The 21,196-nt window shown below is 56.1% G+C and overlaps 1 protein-coding gene across 1 annotated transcript in view; it reads left to right on the top strand.

The window, feature by feature from the left end:
* Window positions 1-1,229: 1,229 nt before the first annotated feature.
* Window positions 1,230-21,196, top strand: part of WNK2 (WNK lysine deficient protein kinase 2) — a 164,556-nt gene continuing 144,589 nt past the window's right edge. The window contains exon 1 of the mRNA XM_065878923.1: window positions 1,230-1,907. Within this exon, the coding sequence (XP_065734995.1) occupies window positions 1,230-1,907 (678 nt within the window). The remainder of the gene's footprint in view (window positions 1,908-21,196) is intronic.

Below are 21,196 nucleotides of genomic sequence, written 5' to 3' on the forward strand. Positions count from 1 at the left end.
CATGCTTAGCTCCATCCCTTCTCAGTTTTCCCTTTGATAGGCCTAGGCACGTCATCATGGACAGGCTTGAAATGGATAGGCTTGCAACTCAGGGTGTCTTCCTGGACTGACCGCGTCTTGGAACTGGCAGCCTTTCCAGGTGGACAAACTAGGATGGCCAAGCCAGGTTTGCAGGGGGGGATAACAGACCATTCGCGGCCAGCAGCCGCATGGGGCATTCCAAAGATCCTCAGGGTCCAGCAGTACCCGCCGGAGGGGGAACATGAGGGCCGCAGTGGGCCTGCGCGGCCCCGGGGGCTGGCCTGCAGGTGGCCGCGCGCGCCGGAGGACAGGTGGGCGTGCCAGGCCCCGCCCCGCCGCTCCGGCCGGGGGCGGGCAGCCGAATGCCCCGCCCTCCTCGCGCGCAGGGTCTGAGCCGGTGCGGGAGCGCAGCCGCGCGGAGCTGAAGCAGCACCCGGGAGCGCGGCCCCGCAGCGGGCTGGCTGGAGGAAGTAGCGCCGCGATACGGCACTGAGCGTGACCCGGGTCTGGAGCGCAGACCCCGGCCCTGATAGCGACCCCGGACCGAGCGGAGACCCCAGCCCCGAGCGCGGATCCTGGCCCTGAGCGCGGCCTCGCCCGCCCGGGCCGCCGAGCCGCGGGCATGGACGGCGCCCGTTCGCCCTGTGAGTGCCGAGCCCCCCGCCCGCCGCCTTTGTGTGCGCGCCGCGCCGCCGCATCCCCCTCCCCGCGCGCCCCTCCTGCGCCCTGGGCAGCGTCCTTTGTGGAGCCGCCGCCTGGCCAGTACCTCCTTCTTCCCCAACCTCCTTCATCCCTCCGCGGCCCAGGGCACTCCCCCAGCCCGGGCCTCCCGGCCCCGTCTTAACCACCGCCACCTCCCAGGGACATCCCAGTAGGCCCCCTTCCCCGGGGCTGGGCAGGGCGCAGGTGCCCCTCTCCCCGGCCTTCCGGCCCCTTCTGCAGCCTCCCTCGTGTCCCCCGGGACAGCCCAGCAGGGCTCCTCTCCGGCCCAGGCCTGAGCAGGGCACGGCTCCCTCCCATCTAGCCCGGCCTCCTGGTCCGGTCTGCAGCCCCCCTTCCCCCGCCCGCCCCAGGGACAGCCCAGCAGGCCCCTCCGCGGCCGGGGCGGGCAGGCCGTGGGCCCTGGGGCGGCGCTGTCTCATCCCACGTCCCGGGCAGGTGCGGCGAGGCCCGCGCTCACGCGGGCCTGTGTGTCCTTGCTCGCAGAGATGGACGACGATGGCGGCCGCCGAGACGCCCCCGGCGCACTGATGGAGGCGGGGCGCTGTGCGGGGCCCGCGGGCATGGCGGAGCCGGCGGCGGTGCCGCGGGCGCGGGCGGCGCGGCCCGGGCCCCAGCGCTTCCTGCGACGCAGCGTGGTGGATTCTGATCAGGAGGAGCCGCTGGGCCTGGAGGGGGCCGAGTCGCCGGGCGCGCAGCCCCCGGAGCCGCTGCAGCGAAGGGTGCTGCTGTTCTGCAAGACGCGCCGCCTCATCGCCGAGCGCGCCCGCGGTCGCCCGGCCGTCCCGGCGCCTGCCGCGCCTGCCGCGCCGCTGGGCGACCTTGCCGACCCCGGCCATGAGCCCGCGGGCACGCAGGAGCCTGGCCCGGACCCCGCGCCCTCGCCCGCGCCTGCCCCCGAGGGCGGTCCCCGAGAGGAGGAGGCGGCGGCGGCCGCGAGGAAGGAGGACGTGGGGGCTCTCGAGGCGAGGCCAGAGCTCGGGCGCGCACGCCGGGAGGAGCCCGAGGAGGAGGAGGACGACGAGGACGACCTCAAGGCTGTGGCCACCTCCCTGGACGGCCGCTTCCTCAAGTTCGACATTGAGCTTGGCCGCGGCTCCTTCAAGACGGTCTACAAGGGGCTGGACACGGAGACCTGGGTGGAGGTAGCCTGGTGCGAGTTGCAGGTGAGGGGCGAGATGGACGCAGGTGGTGGTGGGCGAGTGCGTTGTGGCATCGGGCCATGCCTGGCCTTAGCCACCCCTGGCAGCGGCCCTCTGTGTGTCACCCTCTGGGTGGGTGGTTGGTTGCGCTGGTGGTCTGTGTGGTGACGGTTGGGTGACGGAGGTTGGACCTCCCAGTGTGTGGTGTCTAAGTGTGGCACGATGTGGGCCCATGATGGAGACTGGGCACTTGGAGGGCGTGTCTTTCAGTGCCGATCAGTGCCGCTCCTTCTTCTGGGCTGTACTGACCCAGGCTGTCTGGATCGTCTGTGTCTGTGCAGAAGCAGTGTGTGGGCTGCAGGGCCCTGTGTCCAAGTGGTCACAGGGTGGTTTGGGGGACTCTCAGCTGCTCTTAAGTGAGCACCTTACTGTGTCTTGCGGAGTGTGGATGCCCCAGTTGGGGATGTCTGAGGGGTTTTTCACCTGGGGTCTGTTTATGGTGAGGGATGGTGGGCCCTGGGGCCTCTGGGGCAAAGCCTGGAAGTGTTGTCACTATGTCCTGTTAGTTCACAAAATGGATATGTGAGAAGTCTTAAAACCCAGTCATGTAAAATGCAGGTGGGGTTTTGTTTTGTTTTGGTTTGGTTTTTGTGGATGCAAAGGCTCTGGACTTGCATTTTTCATAACCTTGCCCTCATGTTGGCTATGTCAGCCCCAGCCCTGGAAGATTATATAAATGGTAACTCAGGCTGTCCTGGGCCGGCCGTGGAAGCTGGGGCAGCACCTGTCACAGTGGGTGTTTATTGGCCCTCCCTTGTTTGGGGGAACAGCTGTCAGGCATGGGGCTGGACTCTGTGAGAGCTGGCCATGCGGATGTAAGCCTACCCCAGCGCCCTGGAAAGTTAGCTGGGCCTGCCAGTCCTGATGCAGGCTGCCTGCCACACTGCAGGCAGCCTGCCTTTTTGGCTCAGAAGTGGGATTTGGTTGCTTTGTCCTCTGGGCCCCTGCAGGGTGGCCTGTGTGTGTGTGTGTGTGTATATGTGAGCTGGCTAATTTGTCCAGTGTCCACCTGTCCTCAGCCTTTCTCCTGAGACAAAGAGCTTCGGAGACCACCCCTCCTCACAGCTCCTTGGTTGTTGTGGAAATAGGGACTTTTCATGGTGGAGCCAGGGGGGGCCTATCGAGTCCCTCACTGAGAGGGACTGAGAACTCCCCTCCCTCGCGGTTGCAGGTTCGGGGACCTGCTGAGGGGTGGCCTCAGTGGTCTGTGGTCTGTGGCCCTGGGGATGGTGTGCTGGGATGGCATAGGAGTGAGCTGGGCATCACTGCTGTGTGTGAACGCACAGGGGAGAGAGGACCCGGAAAGGGAAGACCGGAGAGGGAAAAGAGGATTCCTGATTCCAGAGTGTGGCTGTGTGTCTTCCCTCCTCGCCTTCTCGCTCTTGCTAGTGACCTGGTGTGGCACTCCAAGCACCCACTGGTGCTCTGCTGCGGAATGCCTCTGCGGGGGGAGGACAGGAGTGGGGGTGCTGCAGCAGGCAGGAGCTGAGTTAGACCTCAGCAGCAGAGCCCAGCTGATCTGGTTGAGGCATTGCAGGCGCATGTGACCCTTGGAGGAGGTTGTTAGTTCCCATTCCCTTTAAGGCAAGGCAAGCTGTTCTGCCTCTGGGTCCCTAAGCAGAGCGGCACCGGAGTGGAGCCTGGCTGCTGTCCAGGGGGCTTTTACTCCTGTACTCTGGGTGGGAGTAGGAAAGTGGGAGATGGCTTCTAATCTGTCTGGTTTTGCTTCTTATACAGTAGTTACTGGGGGCCCCATGCCAGCTGGGAAGCTGTTCCTGTATCTCCCCCAACAAGAGGGCTGATATGCAGCAGTTAGGGTCAGCTGCCTTCTGATGGGTAGGTCTGAGAGGGTTTTACACCAGAGGGGGCTGGGAACCAGCTTAGGACAGCAGCTGAGAGCCTGCTGTGTGTGCACTCTCCTTTTTCACCAAACAGGAGGCTGTTGTTTCCCCCATTTTATTGTTGAGAGCCCACCAAGGTCACCTGTGAGGATACAGATGGTAGAGGGGGATTGCAGCATCATGGGAAGAGGCCACCTGGCGTGGCCGTCCTTAGGAGAGGAGATAAGGGTGGAGGGCAGAGCGCCAGGTTAGTCCTCTCGGACCACCAAGCACCAGGGTGGGCGACAGGTGGCGTGCTGGCTTTGCGCCTGGGGAGGGGGTTTCCTAGTGCACAGGGTGGAGATGTTCATCCTCCACTCAGCCCCCAGAATTCCCAAGCATCAGGGCTCCCACTGGAGGGTGGGTTGCCAGGAGCATTGCCCTTCAGTACAGGGAGCTTTGCAGTATTCCTCCTGCCCTCCAACCCTCTCTTCCCCAAGCCCCATAAGCTCCTCAGCTGGCATCTTTGGAATGCCCTGGAAATCGACCCTCAAAAGTCTGTTTCCTCCTCTCAACCTTGGGACCATGGGGGATGTTGGCACCTGCCTGCCTCCCCCAGAACTGAGACAGTGTCACCCGCTTGCTTTTTCCAGGGTTCCCTGCCAAGGGGAGAAAAGGCCGCATTTTTGGACCTAATAAGTCTGGCTTGGAGGATGTAAAGATCCCCACGACTTCAAGTTTCCTTCTATAATTTAGTGTCGAAAGAGCTTTGCAGAAAGGGCAATATGTGTTCATATCACAGTGAAGGGCAGCGAGGTGTTTTCATCTCCTGAATTCTCCAGACGTTTGAAGCTGACATTGATTTTTGGGGGGAAGCCATTTTAAAATATTACCTCCCCTTCTGTTTTCTTTTGAATGAATGTTCATTTCTGGCACCAGGACACATAATAGCAACAGGGAAAGTACAAATGCACCCAGAGCACTGCCTTTACTCTGGCTCACATTTCCCACGTCCCTGTGGCCAGCTCTGGCCCCTCACAGACCCCATCCTGTCAGACAGTGCACGGGATAGCTGGAGGCTTCTGGTTGACTCTGGGTTGCCTGGGGTGGGGGTAGGTGTAGACCACTGACATGGTCTCAGGTGACTCAGGCACCCTCTCTCACCTGCTGATGCCTCTGAGCCAGGGGTGGGGCCTCCGAGCAGAGAAAATGCAGCCAACCCAGATCCCAGCCAGTGTCCAGAAGCCTCCTTGGAGGCGGCCTGTTGGCCTTTCCTGGACCACCTGCTTAAGTGTCTTCCTCGAGAACTTGGAGAGAGCCTTGGTTTTCAGCCCCCTTGGTCAGTGCTGCCCCCTCCCATCAGCAGGCCCCTGTCTCCAAGGGTCCTCTACGCTGCCTCCTGCTCACAGAAGGCTGCTTTGAGCTGCAGTTACAGGGTTGGGCACGGCCTCTTGGGGGACTCCACCCGCAACTCATGTTTCCCTCGCTTGTGTCCTGGCCTGTGCCCAGTGTGGGAGTCATTTAGCCTCATGGAGGTGTCAGTCATTGACCCTCTGCCTGGAGTACTTGCAGGGACTTTGAGGGCCATGAGAGTCCTGAAGAGGTACCATGGGGCTTGAGCCCCCATCAGCCAGGGACAGGTGTCTGGACCCCTCAGGTGTCATCATGAAGCTGTCCTGTTGCTGCTCTGCACTGCCCAGAGGTCCCTGGGCTCCCGTGGGGTGGTGATGGCCTGGACTCCAGGCCAGGGAGAGGCTGTGGATGTGGGGACCACAGGATCTGCTGATGTCTCCTTCGTGTGGCCATGGAGGACTCGTTTTTTCCCAACTCACCCACCACAGCCAGACCTCTGTGTCACCTTCCTGCACCCTGGCAGTGGATAATGCCTGTAGGTGCCTGTCGTGTGCAGCTGTGCTGAGCATGCCGGGTCCCCTTGCTGTCCTCAGAGGGTGGCCAGGTCTGCCTGCTATTGGTGTGGTCTGGCACCGCTCCCCTGGCTGTGGGTGCCCCACCTGTACTGGGTGCTGAGCTCACACACCTGACCGTATAGGTGCATCATCGCCTTTCATAGACCAGGCATGTGCCCTGTGGTGCTGGGCAGCCGCAGGCCCAGGGTTGAGAGGTCTCCCCTGTGGCCTCATGTGGGAGGGTCAGGTGTTGCTTTCAGAGGAGCCACAAGCAGCCCGATCTGGCTGACATGGGGAGATGAGGGGATGTGCAGAGGAGATGGTGCTCACTTGCTGGAGCAAGATGCTTAGAAAGGGCTCAACTCAATTTGGCTGGCGGTCACCCTGCTTTTATATTTTTATTTTTAAAAAATCTTCTAAGGGTACAATTTTGTTGGAAGAGGTGTAATTTGAAAGCAGTTGGGTGTCAACACTGAGCTTGCTTTCCCAAATGATGTTTCATGTGTCATCTTTTTTTTTTTTTTGCGGTACGCGGGCCTCTTACCGTTTGTGGCCTCTCCCGTTGCGGAGCACAGGCTCCGGACACACAGGCTCAGCGGCCATGGCTCACGGGCCCAGCCGCTCCGCAGCATGTGGGATCTTCCCAGACCAGGGCTCGAACCTGTGTCCCCTGCATCGGCAGGCTGACTCTCAACCTCTGCACCACCAGGGAAGCCCCTCATGTGTCATCTTGACCACAGTTCTGGTTTGGTTGGTGAGAAAGGCTGGTGCCAACTTCCTGAGAGGCCTGTGAAATGCACTGGGGAGGGGCCCATCAGTGCAGAAGTGTGGGCATCCAGAACCCAGAGGCCCCTCCCCTATCCCCAAGCTTTGTTGGGGAGGTGAGTGTGGTCAGCAATGATGAACAAGCAGCCCGAGCTGTGGGTCACCACTGTGGGCACATAGGGCATTGCAGCTTATTCCCTGTTGGAAGCAGGTGCTCCTGTGGCCGAGTATGTGCCTCTCAAGGTATCCTCAGGGCCCTGGCGTGTGAGGGTACCAGGCTGAGCGTCTCAGGCCTGAATTGCCCACTGACTTGGACCCCAGAGGGGGAGATCCCCAGACTGTCTAACTTGGGTGGAGGGCTGGTGAGCATCTCCCCACCTCTCGTGCCATTTCCAGGTGGTGACTGTGTAACTCTGAGGTGGGTGAAGCTTTGCTGGTGGACTGTTAGCTGGAACATTATGGTGGCAAGGGAAAGAATTGATAAGAGGAGCGTAGAGACTGGACGTTCCCTAGGGTTCCCAATGCTGGGTCTCGTGCCCGGGCTCAGCAGCGCAGGCTGGTGTGGTTTATTGGCTCAGCAGGCATTTTTTCTTTTTTTTTGCAGTACGCGGGCCTCTCACTGTTGTGGCCTCTCCCGTTGCGGAGCACAGGCTCCAGACGCGCAGGCTCAGCGGCCATGGCTCACGGGCCCAGCCGCTCCGCGGCATGTGGGATCTTCCCGGACCGGGGCACGAACCCGTGTCCCCTGCATTGGCAGGCGGACTCTCAACCACTGCGCCACCAAGGAAGCCCTCAGCAGGCATTTTTTGAGCATGTGTCCTGGTTCCAGCCCTGGTGTACCACAGTCAGCAGGAGAGTCATGGTGGGAGAGCAGGTGCTCACAGAGGAGGGGTGTTTGCGAGAAGCCTGCAGGAAGCAAGGGAGTCAGTCTGTGGAGAGACTGTCCTGCGGTCCTGGGCTGGCTGGACTTGTTGGGTGTCTGCTACTCACCTTCCAGAATGGCTGACTCTAGCAGCCCTCTGCCTGGCTGTAGGCATCTCTTGGGGCCAGTAGCTTGGGCTGGCTTCAGGCTGGAGCTGGATGATGCCGAAGGTGAGAACACGGAGCTGTAGGTCACCACTTCGATGGAGAAGAGCTTGACTCAGTCCTGCAGGGGTTCAGGCCGCAGGCTCGGGTCTCCTTTGTGGTCTGCCTTGGCTGAATGGTGCCAGCCTCTGCCTGAGGTGGTGGGAAGGGGTGCTTAGGAGCCTCGCAGCCAGGCAGGGCACACTGTGCAGTGCATACAAACACTCTGGGAGCGTGTCCTGCTGCATTCGGACCCCAGCCCCACAGCTTCCCAGTGGGGAGGCCATAGAGAGGGCACCTGCCTTTCTGAACCCCGGTTTATCTGCTTGTGCAATGGGGATGGTGCTAGCCAACCCTTACAGGGCCATGGGGACTGTGGAGAGGTGCATTCAGCACCGAGTGTGCAGCACTGCTGAGAGTGGGCACTCAGAGTTAAGCCTCTTTTCACCCTGCAGGTAAACAGTTTAAGAAGCTGAGATTGAAGTGGAGAGCAAGCTGAACCTGGAGGAGCAGGAAGGCCTGCCTGAGGCTGGAGGTGGGCCCCTGGGGTGGCCCAGGGGCTTCCAGGTGCAGGCAGGCTGAGGGCCTGTGCCCCTGCAGCTCTACCTGAGCACCAGGCTGGTGAGCTGCAGATAAGGAAAGGGTGTGAATGAAGCAGGTGGAATCTCTAAGAAGCATATTAGGATCTGCTTCTGGCCACAGACAATCCAGGAGCTGTGTTTGGGGTGGAGAGGCCCCCTGGTGAGGATGCAGAAGCCCAGCCTGTCTGAGGTTGGCAACCTGAGTCAGCTGTAGGTTTTCCCGCTTCAGGTATTTTTCATATCCAGTTCTGTTCCTGAGAGACTTGAATTCTAAGATTTCCTGGAATACTTGATCATTACCTCCAATTTATGTCAGTGTTCTTTAAATAAGTGTTAAAGTTTTGGAAAAGAATAAAAGAAAAATGATCAAGGCAGTGTGGTATAGAGAAATAGATCAATGAAACAGAATAGAGAGCCCAGAAACAGATACACATATATGACCTGACCTTTGACAAAGGGGCAAAGGCAACACAATGGAGAAAGACGGTCATTTCAACAGATGGTACTGTTGAAACTGTACATCCACATGCAAAAAAATGAATATGGACACAGACCTTACACCTTTCACAAAAGTTAACTCAAAATGGATCATAGACCTAAATGTAAAATGCAAAACTGTAAATTTCCTGGAAGATAACATAGGAGAAAACGTAGGTGACCTTGGGTTTGGCAGTTACTTTTTAGATACAACACCACAGATATGATCGATGAAAGAAAAACTTTCTAAGTTCAGCTTCATTAAAATGAAAAACTTCTGTTCTGCAAAGGCCTATAAGCAAATGAGAAGACAAGATGCAGACTGGGAGGAAATCTTTGTCAAACGCCTATCTGATAAAGGGCTGTTACCCAGAATATACCAAGAACTCTTAAAACTTAACAATAAGAAACCAGACAACCAGATTAAAAAATAGGGGCTTCCCTGGTGGCGCAGTGGTTGAGAATCTGCCTGCCAGTGCAGGGGACACGGGTTCGAGCCCTGGTCTGGGAGGATCCCACATGCCGCGGAGCAACTAGGCCCATGAGCCACAACTACTGAGCCTGCGCTCTGGAGCCTGTGCTCCACAACAAGAGAGCCTGCGATAGTGAGAGTCCCGTGCACCGCGATGAAGAGTGGCCCCCGCTTGCCACAACTAGAGAAAGCCCTCGCACAGCAACGAAGACCCAACACAGCAAAAATAAATAAAATAAATTAATAAAGTTCAGAGAAAAAAGTCGTCATTATAAAAAAAAAAAAATAGGCCAAGACCTTTTTTGTGGGTCACGGAAGGGGAACACAGAACCATGGTCCCCTCCTTGCCTCTGACCTTGGCTTCTTGAACAGAGGAAAGCTCGGGGGTGGGGGTGGGGGGAAGTGGGCTAAAGACCTTAACAAACATCTCATCAAAGAAGATACACAGACGGCAAATAAGCATATGAACGGACACTCCACATCATGTTTCATTGGGGCAATGCAAATTAAAAGAATGAGATATCACTACACACCTATTAGAATGGCCAAAATTCAGAATACTGGCATCACCAAATGCTGACAAGTATGTGGAGCAACAGGAGCTCTCATTCATTGCTTGTGGGAATGCAAAATGGTACAGCCACTTTGGAAGACAGTATGACGACATCTTACAAAACTTTACACTCTTACCATATCATTCAGCAATCATGCCCCTTGGTATTTACCCAAATAAGTGGAAAATTTATGTCCGCACAAAAACCCGCACACAGATGTTTATAGCAGCTTTATTCATAACTGCCAAAACTTGGAAGCAACCAAGATATCCTTCAGTAGTTGAACAGATAAACTGTAGTACATCCAGACAGTGGAATATTATTCAGCGCTAAAAAGAAATGAACTTTCAAACAATGTAAAGATACGGAAGAACCTTAAATGCACATTAGTAAGTGAAAGACGCCAATCTGAAAAGACTGCATACTGTATGATTCCAACTATATGACATTCTGGAAAAGGCAAAACTGTGGAGACAGTTAAAAGATCAGTGGTTGCCAGGGGAGGGACTGATGAATAGGTAGAGCACAAGAGGATTTTTAGGGCAGTGAAACTATTCTGTGTGATACTGTAATGATGGATACCTGTCATTATAAATTTGTCCAGACCCATAGAATGTGCAACACCAAGAGAGAACCATAATATAAACAATGACTTTAGTTAATAATAATATCAATATTGGCATGCCAGTTATAACAAAGTACCACACCAATGCAAGATATTAATAATAGGGAAAACTGTGTGCAGGTGTGAGGGAGTACAAGGGAACTCTGTACTTTCTGCTCAGTCTTTCTGTAAGCCGAGAACTTCTTTTAAAAAAATAGTTCATTAATTAAAAAGCAAAACAAAGCAGCATAACAGCTACATTAAAGAAGTATGCAGAAATGAAAAAACTACTCATAATTCAAGTGAATATAACTACTTACTATTTTTGCACGTTACCTTCAAGTTCTTGTTTCCCCATGTATTTTATAAATACAGCTATAGTTACTAAGTGTCACAGCTTTTATTTTTATTTATTTATATATTTTAAAAATAAAGTTATTTATGTATGTATGTATGTTTGGCTGTGTTGGGTCTTCCTTGCTGCGTGCAGGCTTTCTCTAGTTGCGGCGAGCAGGGGCTACTCTTTGTTGCGGTGCGTGGGCTTCTCATTGTGGTGGCTTCTCTTGTTGCAGAGCACGGGCTCTAGGCATGTGGGCTTCAGTAGTTGTGTCACATGGGCTCAGTAGTTGTGGCTCATGGGCTCTAGAGAGCAGGCTCAGTAGTTGTGGCGCACGGGCTTAGTTGCTCTGCGGCACGTGGGATCTTCCCGGACCAGGGATCGAACCCGTGTCCCCTGCACTGGCAGGTAGATTGTTAACCACTGCATCACCGGGGAAGTCCCATCACTGCTTTTACAATTTATCTTTTTATTTGTTTCTAGAGTGTTTCTTAATGCAATTTATTGGTTTGCAAGGAGAGGATCTGGTTTGGGGTCCATTCCTGTCTTTGTGCTTTGTGTTCCGGTCCTCTTGGAGGGGTTTTCCAGAAAGCCCTGCCCAGCCGTGCTCTGGGGGGAGGCTGCAGTCTGGGCAGAGCGTCCTTGGCCATGGAGAGGTGGCCCTGGATTGTGGGCTCCCTGAGCATCTGCTTCCAGGGGCTTCTGTGCCAAGCGGTCTTCATGCCTTCATGGCACAAGTCAGGAGGACTGGACAGTGGTCCCCCTCATGCGCCACCTCCCTGAGGACCAAGGCTGGTCAGCCCTTGAGCTGGGCGTATTTCTCAGGTGTTCAGGAATGGGATCTCTCTATGGTGGCTCCAGAAATTAAAGATGGCATGGCATGAGCCCTGCCCAGGCACATGGGCAGAGGAGCCAGTGGAGTAGAGAGCGGTGCTGGGCGAGGCTTGGTGCCCCCAAGTCTTGGTGGTTTGCACAGGGCTGTCCTGGCTTGGCTTCGGGGGCCTCCTTGGCAGGAGGCTGTCAGCTGGCCATGGGCAGGAGGGCAGGAAAGAAGCTGTGGTATGGTGAGGGCTTTCTTGGGTGTCTGGACCCATGTGTGAGTTTATCAGGTCCTCAGAACCACTTTGAGAAGTTTTGGGACTCTGTTTTCATAGATGAGGAGGAGACTCGGGGAAGGTGGCTCACATCCAAGCTCACACAGAGAGACAGCAGCTGGTGGCACGTTTCCTGCTTCTCCCCTGCATTGTCATTTTGCATGTGTGTTCAGAGGGTTGCTTTGGAAAGGGGTGTTACTAAATAGGCTTGAAGAGTGCTGGGTCAAGCATGAATTGCTGTTGTGGGACTTCTCAGAGCCTTTAAAATACTCGCTGTGTTGTGAAGCTCTTGACAGGGTGTGGGAGGCCTTGCACCCCTTCCCCCTTTTCTTTAGTTTTGCGAAGATCTCATGGGACCAGGATGGGCTCCGAGGAGTGTTGGCTGACTGTTGGTAGAGTTCCAGCAGTTCCAACATTGGAACATAGAGTTCCAGTGTTCCCATGGCATGTCTTGGCTGCGTTGCAGACATTGCAGACGTGGGGGTTCCCATCTCACTTATTGGTGGTGCTGTTGTCAGCACTTGGATCTAGACATGGAAAGCTGGCCTTGCCCTTGAGAAGACTCCCTACCTGTCTCAGGCCAGAAGCTGCCTGGAAGGACCTGTCCTCCTGATGTCCACTTTTTCCCCCAGGCCTCCTGCTTTCCTGGCTGTCTGTGTGCTTTCTCAGGAGTGGATAAGCTGGGAAAATTCTTAGCTGCAAACCAATTGTGGCTAAGCAGTGCAGACTTTTGATCATCCCCAGAATCTGAAATCTGGGGATGCCTGTCCAGGGCCCTAGTGACTCAGCAATGTTGGCAGGGAGAAAGGTGCTGTCCCTCTTTCCCTTCTGCTTTCCTCAGCCTTGTTGGATTTGTCCCCAGTCCTGTCGCCTCATGGTGGCAGAAAGGCTGCCATAGTTCCAGGCATCACAACCATATTTGAAGACAGGAAGCAAGCAGGTGGTTAGGTGGAGGTTAGGTAAGGTGTCCATATTTTAATCCATAAAGGAAAACGTTTACCAGTAAGCCTCTTTGGTTTTTCTGGTTACAGTGAGATTGTGTGGTCTCCCTTAGCTGCAAGGGCATCTGGGAAAGGCTTGATGGCATAGATGGGTTATGATCTATTCCCTGGGGCTGGGCACAGTGGGTTTTGTTGGTAGACAGGGGTGGCGGGCAGTGGGCGAGTGCGAGGGGTGCCTGCCCGTGTCTGTCTTGGTTACTTTATCCCCCCAAGGTCTTATTGGTGCTCATTACCTCATCCTTCCAAGATCTGATTGGTGTCCATGTTTGATGAGGCCTTCCACCTGGGCCTGTCTTCCGAACAGAACAACCCACATACCCTACTGCTTCTAGGTGCCTCCAGGGGCTGCCATGCCCTGTTCCTTCCACCTCTCGCCTCCAGGAGTCTGTGGCTGGGACCCTGTGACATGGCCTCCTAGCTGTCTACCCACTGGCCCTACCCTCTCCTCTTTCCTCTTTCTCTGAGCTTTCTCCTCTCTGCCAGCAATCCAGTTTACACTTCTCCACAAACTTTTTATTTTGAAAAACATGGATGGGAAGGTTGGAGTTACCAGCTGTAAACATTTTGCCACATTTGCTTTATCTCTGTACCTCTGCATATGTTTTATTCTGGCCCATTTCCACCTTGCCCTGAAAACTTCAGCACACATCTCATATAGGAGTGAGGACGTTTTCCTACAAAACCATAGCTCAGTGTCACACTCAAATCTAACTTGGGTGCTGTCAGCCACACGTCTGACGTGGACTGTGCCTTCCTGATGGTTTTCCTGTTTGGATCCAGGATGCAGTCAAGAGTCATGCGTTGCATTTGGTTGTCGTGTCAGTTTTAATGTAGAACAATCCCTCCCCTCAACGTGCTAGCCCTGGACCCCCTCCAATGAGTGGGGGTTGTGAGGATGGAGGGGGTGGCGGACGATGGATGGGGAGGCCACTGTGGGGTTTTGGGGGGGACGTTTCAAGCTACCTGAGTTACGGTTAGGGTGACGGACATGACAGATGCTGAAACCTGAAAAAGAAAAAACTGCCCCAAATCTCTTTCCTCTGACGTAGCTGTTTTCACTTTGGTACATGCCCTTCTTGTCTCTTTTTTATGTTCTGGGTATTTTGCAAAGTCATAATTGTAGCATTTGTGCTAACGTGTGCAGTGATGGTGAATCACCACATGGCCTGCAGCTCCCACCTCCCTGAGCTGTGGTGAGAGCCCACCACCGGGATGAGTGGATCCACGAGCCTCCCCTTTCCCCTGGGGGGTGAGTTCAGGGTGGGCTCACACCCAGCCCTGCCCACAGCTGGGCCCAGGTTTTGCATGTTCCTGTCATCTCCAGACTGGGGCCAGACACGTCAGGGTGCTTCCCCCTGCACCCTGTGGGATGCAGCTTTTCAGCCTGGGTGCTGCTGTGGTCCTCCAGAAGGAGCTGGCTGTTGGGCTGTGTCTTCAAGCCAGGAAGTCCTTTTGCTGCATTGGCCGGCAGCAATCCACTGACACCTACCTTGACAGGTTCTGTGGCATTTCTTCTCTCTAATTAAGAGTTTCAAGCAGGAGAGTAAATTTGGCTTTGTTGGAAGAACACTGAAAGCTTGAAGGGTGGAGGAGACTGGATGGGGAGCAGGGCAGGGGTGCAGTCACCAGGTGCCTTCCTGGGTGTGGTGGGGGCCCACATGTGCTTGGATTTTGGAAATACTCCACCCTCAAGTGTTTTTGTGCAATAGCAGTATTTGACTTAAGGGGACTGCAGGGTCGTTGGTTATCAGCATTGCGAGGGTCCCCTGCCACTGTTGAAAGACCCCCTGCATCCTCTCAGGTCTTTGGGGCCATCCTGTGTTCCTAGTTGGAAGCATGTTCCCAAAGGTCTGGGTCTGGATGGCCACAGCCACAGGCAGAGTGGGCTGATTCTAGGGGACCCTATGGAACAGTCTCGATGTCTGCACATTCTCGGGCCCTGGGGACCCAAGCAGCACCCCCGCCTCTCCCTGCCTATGCACTAGACCTATGACATATGCGAATGATCTGCTCTAGCTTTTGCTTGGGATGGTTGCCCCCACCCTGCATGACGTAGGTCTTGGCCTGGTCACCTGGACTGTTGGACTCCTAGGGGGACAAAAGCTGCCCTCAGTGGTGGCTGTCTGTGCTTTGACAAGCTTCCAGACATTTCCCTAGGGACATTTGATTGGGGTGGTTCTGCCCCATGGTAGTAGCCTCTGAGCGTTCTGGGTGAGGACTCTGGGTTGAGGGCCTGGGGCCTGGACTGTGGGCCTTGTGTGTGTGCTGAGTGGTCCTGAACTTGGAGCCACGACGTGGGGAGAAGGTTATCAGTTGGGGAGGAGCGATTTCATGGAGAGGGGTAGGGGCTGTGTTGTGTGGGGAGGGTGGCTGGCTCTTGGTGTCTTGGGTGGCCAGGATGGGCAGCTGGGGGTTCAGGTTTTACCAGAGGTTGATGGAGAACACTGAGGCTTCTCTGTTAGCACACATGTGGTGCTGTGAGTGATTTGGAGTCTCACAGCGGGGGCTGGTTCCTGGGGGTGGTAGAGGCAAGGGTGTTCCCAGGCATTGGTGGCCCTGACTGTGAGTGGGATTCTTGGCCTTTAGATGCCAGTGGACCCACCTTCCCCACCTATACTGTCTCCTGGGGTTTGGGGCCCAGCCTCAGAAGGGCTTGCCTGCCCCCTCCCATCTTGCTTAGCTGCTTTTGCAAGTTGGAGGTTAACATCCCCTGGACAGCACCCCGGGATACATACAGGACTGGTGTGGGTTTTGGGGCCCTCAGGTGGTCTGCCCGTGCTGGGGTCTGGTTGCTGTGGCCGCAGACCCGGCTCAGCCTGAGAGGAGGTCTGCACAGATGACTGCGTTTGCTGTTTGTGAAAAGAAGGTTAAAAAGGACACTGGAAGTGAATAAACTCAGCTAGGCATACTTCAGAGGAAGAGGACAGGATGAGTTTAGGGAAAGTGGCAAAACACATTAAAAGCTATCAGTTAGAAATAAAATGAAGCAAAAGCAGATGAAAATAAACAGTGAAAGAGTTTTTAAGAAGAAAGGGATAGATGGTATTCTTTGAAAGTAAAGGAAAATAAAATGCTGAACAGTAGAGGGGTGTTGCTTTATTATTGTGGAAGTCAAACTGCTGGAGCCTACAGAGCAGCTCAGTGCATTGTGAGCCCTACCTGGCAGAGGCAGACGTTTCCCTGTAAGCCCGGCCCCAGGTCCTGTTGCCCGCCTACCGTCCTGTAGATTGCCTGCCTGCCCTAGAATTTCCTGCACGGAGATCACACAGTGTGTGTTCAGCCTTTTGTGTCTGCTGCCCACACATGTCAGTATGCCCTTTGGGACTCAGCCCTGGCTGCACCGATCAGCAGTCAGTCCCTTTTCTACTGTGTAGGTGTTCACAGTCTGCCTGTCGATCCATGGACAGACTTGGGTGGTTTCCAGTCTGGACTGTAACGGATTGGAGGGAGGAGGCTAAGGTGGCCATGGGGGTCTGGGGCTGCTCTCTCCCTGTCCTTGGCAGCTCTAGGCCCCTGCTTGCCTGGGCTGGAGTGGGTGCCCGCTCACTCCCTTGCTCTTGAGTCCTGAGTGTGGAGAGCCCTTCAGCCTGTTCCTGTGTACTTCTTGCAGTGGGGACAGCATAGAGGCAGCCTGCTCTGGGTTCTGTGTCCAGACAACAAGGACCCAGACCCATGGTGGGCATGTTTGCTCCAGTCGGAGAGAGCAGCGGCTGCCCTGCAGGAAACCTCACCCCTCTGGCTGCCCTGCCTACTCGCCTGCACCTCCGCCTGTCCTGGGAAGAGTGGTGTTTGGCTCACGGCTGCCCTGCCTGAGATGTCTGTCAGCCTCTGTAAATATTTGATGACGGTGATAATAAAAGACAAAGCCCTGCTCTGTTCCTGGAGGGGAGCAAGATGGTGACTCTGGAACGTTCTGGCCCTGCTGGCTGCTTCCTGGAGAGCTTTATAGATGCATTTTTGAGGCAGGCCCTTTGTGTCCTTGATCTGGCAAGGCAGAGTGGAGGCAGCGTAGCCAACTTTCCACCTGGAGCCAGGCTGGGCCTCTGTGAGTGGGGTTGGCCAGGCCAGAGGTCACAGTGGGATCTTGCCCTTCAGATGTGACTTGGGACAAACCCCTGGCCACAGGTCCTGGGGAGGAGTGCAGAAGAGCTGGGGGACTAGGGTTTTGCACAGGTGCCAGACTTATAGCAGAGGGGTCTGTGGCTGGCCAGTACTGTCAGGCCCTGGTGGGCTTAGCTGGGCTGTCATGGCTGTCATTGCATGCCTGCCCCCGTGGCCCTGCCCCCATGACCCTGCTCCTGTGGTCCTGCCCCCGTGGCCCTGCCCTTAGTGGTCCTGCTTCCATAGTCCTTCCCTTGTGGCCTGCATGTGGCAGCAGTGGCACCTGACTCTGGCTTCCCCACCACTGGCTGTGGCTCATGCAGGTTGCGTGTGCGGTGAAGAAGCCCCATCAGGCCTTGCTGGCCTTGGTGTGCATTTGTGTCTGTCGTCTTGGGTTTGTGTGCCAGAGAAGAGGCCTGCCTGCCCCGTGGGCGCCTCTGTGGGAAAGACGGGCCCTTTGAGGCAGCCTTGCCGACGGGGAGCAGGCCTCCAGGGCTCTGGAGTCAGGGCCACGGCCCTACCAGGTGGTGAAGCCTTTCTCCTTGGGCGGGGCAGGAACTGCCAGTGGGCCTCTGTGCTCCCGGGGAGGGGGTGGGTGTTCCAGGCAGGTGTTCCATGGCTGATGGCCTTTCAACAAAGGGTTTCTGCTGGGTTTTCTCTTTGGAGGAAGGAAACTACTGTGGGTGGAGAGGAGGGTAGGTGTAGTTTGGTGGAGGTTGAATTACAAAGGTTTCAAAGGGCCTTGCCTCTGAGTATAATTATTAATGGTCGTGATAACAGCTACAGCAATTTCCTGAAAGCTCACTGAGGCCCCGTGCTAACTACGTTTCTCATTGAGTCCTGGGCTGCTGCCCCAGGAGCCTGGCTCTTCTCTGAGGCCCATGAAGGCTGTGCTTGCTGGAGATGTCCTCCACTGCCCTGGGCTGCCTTTGCTTGGGATTCCTGTCGGCCACTCAGAGTACCCACAGTCTTGCTGGTGCAGGGCAAGGCTGGAGGCCCCGCTGCCGGACCTGGAAGGACCTTTCCTGTGGGTTGTGGGAAGGGGGCCAGCCAGTCTGACTCAGGTGGGGGGCACTTTCGGGGGCCTTGAGCACGCATTGCTGAACCTGGCTTGTGACATGAAGCTGGAGTGAGGGCACTGGGCCTGGGGGGCGGGATGTGGCCCAGAGGAAGGTGGGTGGCCAGGAGGGGACACAGGCATGGCAACGTGGACAGATGGCGCCTGTGTGGGCAGTGATAGTTGGGATGTAGATGAAAGAGGGCCCACGTGGGGCTTCCTTCTTCATTTTGAGAGGGGAAAGATGAATTTAAAAAGATGGCATTGCCGCCTCAACATCAGATGTGAAGCTGGGTGACAGCCGGCCCCAAGGAAGGTTGGAAGGCAGCCTGAAGTAGGCGGCTGCTGGGTCCAGGCCCAGGGTCAGGTGGGCCAGGAAGGGGTGTGGGAAGCTAGATGATGGAGGCGTCCACGGCCTTATACCCTAACCTCTGAATATGCCACCTATGTGGTTAGAGGGACTTTGCAGATGCAGTTGGATTGAGGACCCTGAGGTGGGAGATGATCCTGGATTATCCAGGTGGGCCCAGGGTCATCACTTGGGTCCTTTATAAGAGGGGGCAGGAGGGTCCTACGGAGACGTGGCTACAGAAGACGGAGGATGGAGCCATGAGCTGAGGAACATGGTGACCTCTACCGGCTGGACAAGGGGATGGATTCTCCATGGAACCCCAGAAGGAAGCAGGGAGATGTGTGACACCTTGACTCTGCCCATGAGTCTGCCTTCTTGCTTCTGGCCCCCCAGAACTTTGAGAGAATGTGTGCTGTTTGGGCTGTAGTGGTGGCAGCTTGTACAGCAGTGACAGGAAGCTAGCCAGCCTGCCTCCTGGTGGACAGAGCACAGCTCGGGGCTGGACACCCAGCAGGCCAGGAGAGGCTGCCTGTGGGAGGAGTGTCAGGGGGTTTATGGGCTGTGGGTGGAGCCACTGGTGGTGCCTCTGGACCGTGCTCCCCCAGTTGGGTGTAGGGGGACAGCTGGCTTGGGGAGAGATGTGTCTGGCCTGAGTGCTGGAGCTGCCGGCGGTGTCATAACCTGGTCAATGGGTATGAGGGGCTGTTGCAGGCCCTTGGGGGCTGATGTGAAAACAGGGTTCAGGGACACGGGCCTGACAGCTGCATGTGAGGTGGTGGGAGCAGTAGAGACAGAGAGTGGCCGTGGCCCCTTCCTGGGGACCTGTCCATGCAGGCAGCCTCCTGGCTCACATCACTGCTGGGGGAGGCAGAAAGTAATGAAGCCTCCAACTGTGACATGTGATGAACAGCCTGTGGCCCCACGGAGGGGTAGGGAGGCCTCTGGGGAGAGTTGTGAACGGAAGCCTGTGCACAGTGGGGAACCTCTGGGCAGGGGTGGCTGAGCAGCCAGCCCATGGGCCCTTAGGGTTCTATTCTAAAAGCTCCTGCCCAGGACCTGGCTCTGGGGCTGGTGGCACATGTGCCCCCATCTGCCCGTCACAGAGCTGAGGGGAACTTACCTGCCAGGTGGGATCTCCCAGGGCTGGGGTCTCCATGGCAGGGAGAGAGGGAGTGCAGGAGAGGCCACGGCCAGCTGTCCTATGGCCATTCCCTTGGGCTCCCTCCTGGAGGGCCGTCCTGCTGCTCACTACAGGCCGAGAGTAAACTCAGCCCATAGGAGGTAACAGTTTTAGGTGAGAGAAGTCAGTGAATAGTAGGAATCAAGGCTCTCTGGGGGAATATGTTGGACTTGTTGCACTCAAATCAGAAAAGCGTTCACATTTGTGGGAGATCCTGTTTTCCTCCTTCCGTTCTGGTACAAGTATTACTGTTTAGCGACCTCCCTCCCCAAAGTCTGTATTTGCACATCAGCTTTACCAGTGATGGGGGGCATGAGGGCCAGGGTTGGCCAGGTCCCTCCCTCCAGCTGACCAGCCTGTCTCTCCTGCCCCCTGCTGGTACCTCTCTGTTCTTCCACCCCATCTCCGTCCCCCCATATCCCATTGCTGTATTCCCTTCCCCCACTAGTCCCCCTGCCCCATCTCTGTCCCCACCCCTTTCTGGCAGGAGCCCTGTATCCATAGCAACAGTTGCTGCTGTGGAAACCGGTGCCTGCCTCCTCATCCCATGGGGAGGTATTTTTGGCACTGCAGAGAGATTTTTATTTTATCTTTGGTTTTGACTTTTACTCTCTGAGTGAGCACTACACAGACAGAGGTGGGGGCAGCATTCAAGGAGGCCTTTGCACTGGGGGGCACTGGGCCTGAGAGCCACCCTGTGGTTGTGTAGATGCAGGCCCTTCCCCGTGGGATCCTGTAGACTCACTCAGAGATGCTGGCTCCTTTGAGCAGCCTCTGGGGCCGTAGATCATGGGGTCCACAGATTGTACTGGGGGCTTTAGGCAGTGACTCTGGAACAACAGGAGAAACCCAGGGGGTGAGCCTGGACATGTGAAGTGGTTTGACTGAAGCCCCTCAGCCTTGGGCCTGAGCGAGTGGTCATAATAATAGTTCAGTGGGAGTACCCGGGGCATTTGCTTTTTGGGCACCAACCCAGCCCTGGCCCTGTGTGGAGCCTAATGCAGCAAGTTCCTGTGTTGCTGCCCAGGGCCCATTTTACAGATGAGGATACTGATCCCACCAGGGTGGTTTTGGGCACTTCTGCTAGACATCTCCTTCTGAGACGTCTTCCTGTCCCCCCAAGGCCCATGGATGGCATGATATCTGGGGTCAGCTTCTTCCATCGTTTCTTTGGGGACTTGGACTGTACCCCTCCCTTACCCTGGTCTTGGCAGCTGCGATTATAGGTGACCCCAACGTGTGGCACCTGCCCTGACACAAATTCACCCCTTGCCGGGGTTGCTACTGGGATGCCCAGGAGACCCCAGGGGCATGGGATCTGCCCTGTCTGGCCCTGGCACACCCTGGCATTGTGGCTGTGGGCTGTGGGTTCCCAGGTGTCCTTGATTGGGACGCCAGGGAGGCTGGTGGCCACATGGCTGATGGGGTGGACAGGTCTTCCTGTGAGCCAGTGCTGGGGTTGACGTGTGCCGGGCCTGCCCTTGACAAACAGTCACTGAGGATGGTCCACAGTGCATCTGCTGCCATTGGTGGGGAGCTGTGGCCCCTCGGGGAGGGAGTCCAGCCCCCTCTCCTGGCTTCCTTGTTGGGGAGGTGGTTTGGGTGTGCTGCACCCCAGGGTGACTAAGAGCTGCCCGCTGACCCATCATCTCTTCATCTTCCAAGTGGGGGTGATGACAGCTTGCAGGGGGCCATGGCGTTGCCCATGATGCCCATGCCTGGCCAGGTCTCCCTGGAAAGGTCATGCCCAGGGCGTCCAAATCAGAGGCAAGGCCACTGGTACTGACTGAGGGCCAGAACATCCCAATTGTTATTGCTGACTTATCATCATGGAAATTCCAAATAGGAAAAGTAGACTAACAAACCTCATCCCACCCTGAATTATT

The sequence above is a fragment of the Phocoena phocoena genome, chromosome 6 (assembly GCF_963924675.1).
Source record: "Phocoena phocoena chromosome 6, mPhoPho1.1, whole genome shotgun sequence".
NCBI classification, from domain to species: domain Eukaryota; kingdom Metazoa; phylum Chordata; class Mammalia; order Artiodactyla; family Phocoenidae; genus Phocoena; species Phocoena phocoena.